The sequence below is a fragment of the Anarhichas minor genome, unplaced genomic scaffold (genome assembly GCF_050575085.1).
Source record: "Anarhichas minor isolate MPS153535 unplaced genomic scaffold, ASM5057508v1 ptg000004l, whole genome shotgun sequence".
Lineage (NCBI taxonomy): Eukaryota > Metazoa > Chordata > Actinopteri > Perciformes > Anarhichadidae > Anarhichas > Anarhichas minor.
Window position 1 is genome coordinate 9355483 of NW_027466450.1, and position 8872 is coordinate 9364354.

At 42.7% G+C, this 8872-nt stretch overlaps 2 protein-coding genes across 2 annotated transcripts; both read right to left on the reverse strand.

Annotated features, from left to right (window-relative positions):
• Window positions 1-1116: 1116 nt before the first annotated feature.
• Window positions 1117-4572, reverse strand: LOC142968998 (tubulin alpha chain-like). Its single transcript, XM_076108776.1, is given in 5 exon segments — window positions 1117-2237; window positions 2461-2609; window positions 2833-3055; window positions 4430-4536; window positions 4539-4572. Coding segments are annotated over 5 exon segments (1491 nt in total). The 3' UTR covers window positions 1117-1259.
• A 1380-nt stretch (window positions 4573-5952) lies between these two features.
• LOC142971482 (tubulin alpha chain-like) lies at window positions 5953-8872 on the reverse strand. The gene is made up of 4 exons (XM_076112035.1): window positions 8858-8872; window positions 7466-7688; window positions 7039-7187; window positions 5953-6930 (listed from the first exon to the last, which is right to left on the reverse strand). Exons 1-4 carry the CDS (start codon window positions 8870-8872, stop codon window positions 5953-5955), a joined length of 1365 nt encoding a protein of 454 aa, XP_075968150.1.

An 8872-nucleotide genomic window follows, 5' to 3' on the forward strand; every position in this document is an offset into this window, starting at 1 on the left:
AGAGCGTCTGGAACGTGCGAGAGTTTGGAAACGTCGCCAGACCCGCCCTGCGCCGAACCGCTGCCTGTTGCTCCCGTGCTATTGTTGCTTATGAAACCAGCAACTTGACATGTAAACCAAATTATTATCCCATAGATTTTCTAAACAATTCCATGTCACTGTGTTACCAATGCAGTGGTGACATGTTGAATTTACTCAAGCGGCCCACTATGCTAAGGTAACTATGTTAAGGTACTTGAACTTTACTCGATCATTTCCCATTAAACATTTACTACACTAGCTAAATGTATCTGACAGCAATCGTTTGGAAATGTATTCATTCTAATACATTGAAGCACACAATGACCTTAAAATGCTTCTAACAAATGTATTGTTACAAGTAGGCTACAATAATTATTATCCAATAATATAATATTCAGGCCTATAATAATTTCATTTTAATTTAATAATAATACTATAATACTTTAAGTGCTTTTAACTGATAATAGTTCTGTTCTTAATACATATATTGCCCTTTATATAGAGCACTTACATTTAGTAGAACAGAGAAGTGTAAAGAAGTGGGCTTTAAGTGTGTGACTCATCGGGATCACACATGAAGAGCTCATAGACTAGTCAGCCATGTTTAAATGACTAAACATCAATAGGACTAAAAAAAGTAACTCACACAGCTTTACTAGCTGGTCACCTTGCTCCCATCTAGTTGCTGAGAGAAGCAACTGCAGGTACAAGGCCGGCCCAGCCCTTTGTCTACTTTATGGATTATCATCATGGCACAAAAGGGCAGGAAATTGGCAAAGACCGAGAAGCTAGAATTTCCTTTGTAAATGAACGGGAGCTGCACTTAAATACACATTCTGAAATCCAGCATAACTCTGCTGGAAAAAAGCCTTTGTATTAATAGCAAATAAAGCAAACGTTATAATCTGTAACAGCTGTAACAGTTAAATACATAATTAATTGGTCTGAGACCACTTTAGATGACGCAGTATAAAATGCGTATTAGTCTCTAGGCTGCAAGGTATTCTGCGATTGTTGTTGTAGTAATCTACAACAAAATATTTATTAAATAGACTGCCAAGGCTGGACGAGTTCATGAATAACCACAATTCATCATTTAAAAGGTTCATGAGAACATTTTATTGATAATACTGATAATTGATCACTGACCACAATTTATCAGTGTTTTTGGGAATGTGCCGCATTCATGATAACTTTTGCAATATGTGATATGAAAAGCCCGGATGATGTTTGGCCCTTTAATACTCCTCTCCCTCTTCATCCTCCTCTCCCATGCTGTCAGTGCCAACCTCTTCATAATCCTTCTCCAGGGCAGCCATATCTTCTCTGGCCTCTGAGAACTCTCCCTCCTCCATGCCCTCCCCAACATACCAGTGGACAAAGGCTCTCTTGGCGTACATGAGGTCAAACTTGTGGTCGAGACGGGCCCAGGCCTCAGCGATGGCTGTGGTGTTGCTCAGCATGCACACAGCCCTCTGCACCTTGGCCAGGTCTCCTCCAGGAACCGCCGTTGGAGGCTGATAGTTGATGCCCACCTTGAAGCCCGTGGGGCACCAGTCCACAAACTGGATGCTGCGTTTGGTCTTGATGGCAGCAATGGCGGTGTTGACATCTTTGGGCACCACATCACCACGATACAGCAGACAGCAGGCCATGTATTTACCGTGACGAGGATCACACTTCACCATCTGGTTGGCTGGCTCAAAGCAAGCATTGGTGATGTCGGCAACAGACAGCTGCTCATGGTAGGCTTTCTCCGCAGAGATGACTGGAGCATAGGTGGCCAGAGGGAAGTGGATGCGAGGGTAAGGCACCAAGTTGGTCTGGAACTCTGTCAGGTCAACATTCAGGGCTCCATCAAAGCGAAGCGAGGCCGTGATTGAAGACACAATCTGGCCAATGAGCCTGTTGAGGTTGGTGTAAGTCGGCCTGTCGATATCGAGGTTCCTGCGGCAGATGTCGTAGATGGCCTCGTTGTCCACCATGAAGGCACAGTCGGAGTGCTCCAGCGTGGTGTGGGTGGTCAGGATGGAGTTGTAAGGTTCCACCACTGCGGTGGAGATCTGGGGGGCCGGGTAGACGGCAAATTCAAGTTTTGATTTCTTTCCGTAATCAACAGAGAGTCTTTCCATCAGCAGGGAGGTGAAACCTGAGCCAGTGCCTCCACCAAAGGAATGGAAGATGAGGAATCCCTGCAGGCCAGTGCACTGATCAGCCTGAAAGGAAATGTTGTCTTGATTATTTTAAATTCCACTTGACTTGCACAATACCAGAAGTGTGAAGTCACATGAAAAATCACCATTCTGAACATTTTTTTCAAAACTTTTCTACACTTTTGAAATCTTGAAAACATATATTTTTTGATAATTAAATCTAGTTTCATGAAAAGACCAGCCTGCCAAATGCTATACCTGGCTAGCAAGCAAACTAAACTCTCACCAGTTTACGAGTCCTGTCCAAAACCATATCAATAATCTCCTTGCCGATGGTGTAGTGTCCACGGGCGTAGTTGTTGGCAGCATCTTCCTTTCCTGTAATCAGCTGCTCAGGGTGGAACAGCTGCCTGTAGATTCCTGTACGCACCTCATCTATGAAAGGAACAATTGAAAACAAGAATAAGAGCTAATGATCATGAGGTAGGAACATTATATTCCTCAAGAATGATAGCTGCAATACTTTTGCCTTTAATTTAATGTATATATTGTCAAGAGTGTACATACAGTACACCTTATTTTTTATATATTATGAGTTGTGAAGTCAGGTGTGTTTGTAAGTTCATGTTTATTTAGACACTATTTTCACATTACTGACCGATGACAGTAGGTTCCAGGTCCACAAAAATGGCTCTGGGAACATGCTTTCCTGCCCCTGTCTCACTGAAGAAGGTATTGAAGGAGTCGTCTCCTCCTCCGATAGTCTTGTCACTGGGCATCTGTCCGTCAGGCTGGATCCCATGTTCCAGACAGTACAGCTCCCAGCAGGCATTGCCCATCTGGGTTCCGGCTTGGCCGACATGCATGGAAATACACTCACGCTGAACAAAAGAAGGGAGAGAGGTTGGTTAAAGGAAACTAATAGATTAGGAGATGTTCATTTACTATCCAAATGCAAGTTTATCTGCATTGCTTCTGATTCAACACTAACTGCTTACAAATGTCTTGGGACTTTTACAGTGTATGTCGGGTCAGCTCACAAGAACATTCAGTGAAGTGGTTTCATGTTTCACATTTTAAAAAGGCAAAAGAGGCAAAAGAAACAAAGACAATCTATTGCATCTCTTTATTGATCTATGGCGCAGACGTTATTTCTTTGAACTTCATGTCCAATAACAATCTTGGGTGTGACGTCTGCGCTCAGTTCGGAAACGTTGACTCTTGAAAACTGGTTCCAGAATGTTGAAGCTTTCAGCTGCTTAAAGTGCTTATGAGCGAGCCAGCGTTTAAAAGAAAGCAGCTGTTAGATTGCGCAGAGTCTGCACTCTTTGTTGTTATAGGAGAAACAGCAAACGTGGGCAGGAAATGTAGCTGAAATCCACTTTTAAAAACCCTGAAAACACATTTCATGCAGTTTCCTCAAGAAAATAGAACATATAAACGAAGGCACCATTTGGCAGACAGGAAGGCCATGTCCAAAGAAGATGGAAAAACCTTCCCCTATTTCTCCATCCTGTATCTCCTCCCTCTCCTCACCCCCTCCCCTTTTGAGTCTCTCTCCTCCCCCATCCTGTCCAGCTGCATAGTGCAATGTAACAGTCAGCGATGTCTCCCTCTCTCTCTCCCTCTCTCCCTCTCTCCACGTCTTCCTCCAACCAAAAACTCCTAAGAGCTGCAAAATGGCTGCCAACTTACTCATACGGCCCAGGACAGGCCGCTCCTTTTTTCTCTGTTCTTTCTATCCATCCCCCCACTGCCACGATTACTCCAATCACTCCTTCTTACTCAAGATTACTTTAATTCTTCAAAAAAATACATAAGACTCCACTATTTTAAATTCTTTTAGTTGTATGTTTCCTGCTTTTTTGACCAGCTGAAGTTCATCACACGAAAAATGACAACGCAGTCAAACGCATGTAGTGTCTGTCCTCTGACATGGACAGTCCAAGAGTACAGAGATGACTTATGGAGTCGTGTAGTCATAAGTTACTATCCCATGGCATACCTCTTCCTGAATTCTCACCAGACATGCCCAAAAAAGTTTCATTACATAACTTCACCTCAAAACTACTGTCACTTAAAGATAAAGCTGCTGTTGTATCAGTAACCTTAAAGTCCCCAGCAGAGGCCTTATGAGAATTAAAGAGGCCCGGCTGTTTAATCCATATAATGCTGAGAAACGCAAACAAAGGGAGGCTGAAGGGAAGAGAGAGTGGAAATTTCAAGGCTACGTCACCAGCCAAGCTCTTACTCACCATTTTGGCTGCTCGTCCTTCGACTGACGTTGAGGATTCAGATACAAGGCAGAAGTGTAGAGGAGAGGGAGAGTCAGGGTTTATATAGGCAAGGATGTGGAGGGGGCAGGCAGGAAACCACAGCAAGCAGCTCCATAGCTCATTGGAGGGAGGGAGCAGTTTAAAAAAAAGGAAAAAAAAGAGGGAAGTCCCAATACAGTGTGTCATATTATCCGCCCTTTCATGTATGTGCTTTGTCTGTCAGTTTGAGATTTAACGCTTATCAGTGCAAACATGACCCTCTTACATTTTCTTTATGATCAATTTACCTCCATTTTCTCATGTTGTGTGCATGAGAGTTTAACGCTTAAATGAGTTGTTATGTCTGGAATTTACAAGTAGCTTGCAGAATCTTCACCCCTGACATTTTCTCAGCATATAATATACAGTGTGTGCGTTTAACAAGGACTGCGGGCTTGTGATTTGTTTAATGTATACATTCCTCTGCAGCATCATCAACCCACATACCCTTTGTCTGTATTTAATCATTGAATTAACAATCACACAAAATTGATCTGGAAAAAGGGAAAAGTCAATGAAGGTCTTTATTCTTAATGATGAAATGTAAAAGACAAATGCTTTAATACAGGAAAAATAAATGGTGAGCAGTAAGAGCCCTGTCAAGAAATGTGAGGTGACACAATGACACGGCGATATGCAGTGTTACAGTTTAATCAGATAATTCAGAATACACAGAGAAACCTCACAGTTGATACTTAGCGCATTACCACAATGTAAAAGGGTAACAACAAGGGAAGTCTTATCCTTTGTACAACTTTTCACCAGCCCTCTTAGGATGACAGAGCTGTGATTCATACATTACTGGGATCCTATTGTTGCTGCAGGCCACTGTCTGAGTCTGAGCTACACAAACAACACCAGTCAGTGGGTTGGAGTTATTTTCTCTCCCTCCTGCCCTCACACAGTCACAGCTGAATGGTATACAGAAACTGACATAGGACCTGTTCATAACTCACATTCCACAAGGGAGAGGATAGTAGGGGGGAGGGGCACAAACGAGAGGGTTTGGTCTAAGTTTCTCAGACTGATATGGCAGAAAGAAAAACACTTTAAATGTCCAAAATAAGATGTCTCTGACCACAATTCTTTTTTTGCTTTGAATGCAAATATTATGATTTTACACAGTACCGTGACTTATGATTCCGTAAGATGTTATCCTCATGTTTTCAGGATTTATGTGTCACAATATGCGGAATATACTACTGAGTTCTTCAAGGTGCAACTTAGTTTAAGAGATACTTAAGATGTTTTAATCTTTTTTTTTTATTTCACCATTTTGCTCTATTTTAAAGAGAATAATAATAATAATAGGGTTCATTAAAATGTATTATTTTCTCAACCAAATTGTTGGTATATTCATATATTTGACCTGCATTTTCCTTACTACAAAAAAATAAATGCTCCATTACAAAACCAGGATTAAATATACATTTTCTTTGCCTTAAATGGAGACCTTAGGCAAGTCAGTATTCCTCTACATCTTCATCCTCCTCTCCCATGCTGTCAGCACCAACCTCTTCATAATCCTTCTCCAGGGCAGCCATATCTTCTCTGGCCTCTGAGAACTCTCCCTCCTCCATGCCCTCCCCAACATACCAGTGGACAAAGGCTCTCTTGGCGTACATGAGGTCAAACTTGTGGTCGAGACGGGCCCAGGCCTCAGCGATGGCTGTGGTGTTGCTCAGCATGCACACAGCCCTCTGCACCTTGGCCAGGTCTCCTCCAGGAACCGCCGTTGGAGGCTGATAGTTGATGCCCACCTTGAAGCCCGTGGGGCACCAGTCCACAAACTGGATGGTGCGTTTGGTCTTGATGGCAGCAATGGCGGTGTTGACATCTTTGGGCACCACATCACCACGATACAGCAGACAGCAGGCCATGTATTTACCGTGACGAGGATCACACTTCACCATCTGGTTGGCTGGCTCAAAGCAAGCATTGGTGATGTCGGCAACAGACAGCTGCTCATGGAAGGCTTTCTCCGCAGAGATGACTGGAGCATAGGTGGCCAGAGGGAAGTGGATGCGAGGGTAAGGCACCAAGTTGGTCTGGAACTCTGTCAGGTCAACATTCAGGGCTCCATCAAAGCGAAGCGAGGCCGTGATTGAAGACACAATCTGGCTGATGAGCCTGTTCAGGTTGGTGTATGATGGGCGATCAATATCAAGGTTCCTGCGGCAGATGTCGTAGATGGCCTCGTTGTCCACCATGAAGGCACAGTCGGAGTGGTCCAGCGTGGTGTGGGTGGTCAGGATGGAGTTGTAAGGTTCCACCACTGCGGTGGAGACCTGGGGGGCCGGGTAGACGGCAAATTCCAGCTTTGACTTTTTACCATAATCAACAGAAAGTCTCTCCATCAGCAGGGAGGTGAAACCTGAGCCAGTGCCTCCACCAAAGGAATGGAAGATTAGAAATCCCTGCAGACCAGTGCACTGATCGGACTGTAACAGTAAGAATGTAAAAAAACAATTGACAAAACATTTAGTCTAGCAAAAAACAAGTTGAATATACTACAAACATGCTCCCACAGCACTCTCAGCTTTTCTCACCAGTTTACGGGACCTGTCCAGAACCAGATCAATAATCTCCTTGCCGATGCTGTAGTGTCCACGGGCGTAGTTGTTGGCAGCATCTTCTTTTCCCGTAATCAGCTGCTCAGGGTGGAACAGCTGGCGGTAGGTTCCTGTACGCACCTCATCTGGAGATAGACAAACGGTAGACAAACAGATTTATTGAATGAGATATCCAATAGTTGAATCACTGTCAAGAGATTGACATTAAAACGTTTCTACAATGTCAAAAGAAAACTTTATTCTAGTAACAGATGATCTGAATGATTGTCCATCTCCTGTAAAATGAAAATCATAATCACTGTATTCTATCCCTGTCATTAGCTATATTAATAATAAAATGACATTAATACATGAAAAAGTTCAAACAATCAAATATATCATCAGCTTTATAACGGGCACTGACCGATGACAGTAGGTTCCAGGTCGACATAGATGGCTCTGGGGACATGCTTTCCTGCCCCTGTTTCGCTGAAGAAGGTGTTGAACGAATTATCTCCTCCTCCAATGGTCTTGCCAGTGGGCTTCTGTCCATCTGGCTGGATCCCATGCTCCAGACAGTACAGCTCCCAACATGCATTGCCAATCTGAACTCCGGCTTGACCCACATGAATAGAGATACATTCACGCTGCACAGAGCAAACAACACTGTTCAATTACTAGACACATTTACTTTCCACATATCTGCTTCACGTGATTTTACTTAACTGCTTAAATCCAGTTATCACATTCTACTATACTCTCTGCCTTGAGCTGATGCAGATACAAAAAAATATATATATTTCACACACACAATTATTGATCAAATACAGTCCATATATTCTTAATAAATACAGCATATGCACTTACAGTAAGTTTCACGTTGGAAGACAATAACTTACCATAGTTTATGTCTGTTCTCCAAAGTCCAGGTATCGGTAAGAACATGTAGTGCTGGAGACAGCTGTGCTACTCCGCATTTTTATACCTGCAGCTTAAGGTGAACAGTGATTTGATCTGCGCTGTAATCAGAGAACCTACTGATGAGACCAGGATAAGCTCATCCGCTTGACAGATATACACACAATGCAAAAGGAGGTCACCACCCTATTCTTTGTGTGAGTCTGTGATTACTGGTGTGTATTGGCACCTCATATTTCAGGAAGCAGAAGCACAACCCCAGATGAGGGGAAGGTAACCTGATGTAGTTTCACCCGGCAGTCTTTAATATATCACTTTATGATGTAGCTTTTGATAGAAACAAAAACACTCTGAGAAGAGTCTGAGAAAGAATCAAATTGCTCAAGTGTGTCCCTGTCAAATAACAGTGTACCTACCATATGTCATTTGGAAAAGATAGCAGAATGTTCAAAAATTAGACTGTGATCTGTTAGCAGTTTCATTATTGTTGTTTTTCTTTCAAGAGTTGGGTGCATACTCACACACAATGAGTGCTAAAAATATAAGTTGCTACTTGATTTTTGTTTAAAATGTATTTCTTTAGACAGAAATCTCCAAACATTAAAATGAACCAGTTTACCACACTCATTTCCTAAGTTGAAATGAACTCTCAGTCTTTATTAAACAATACATATGAGACCTGCTCTTCCTTCCCGAGTAATGCAACCTCTTGGGAAAGTAGAGAAACAGATTACATGTGAACCACCTCATTGAGCGTCAGCTGAGTAAGGAGAGTAAATAGCACGCCTGCCAGATTGGTTTCACTATGTGCAACATAAAAGTCAAGCACAGAAATAGTGCATGAAAAAAAACCAAAAAAAGGCACAAAATCTTGATTATTCAAGTCCACCACTGGTACCTGGGCCACATACAT

What these genes read in the sequence shown, in the direction of transcription:
- LOC142971482 (XM_076112035.1), bottom strand. An exon ending in CCTGGAACCTACTGTCATCG is followed by an intron (nt 7,188 to 7,465) that starts GTCAGTGCCCGT and finishes GTCTATCTCCAG; the next exon opens with ATGAGGTGCGTACAGGAACC. An exon ending in TGGACAGGTCCCGTAAACTG is followed by an intron (nt 6,931 to 7,038) that starts GTGAGAAAAGCT and finishes TTACTGTTACAG; the next exon opens with TCCGATCAGTGCACTGGTCT.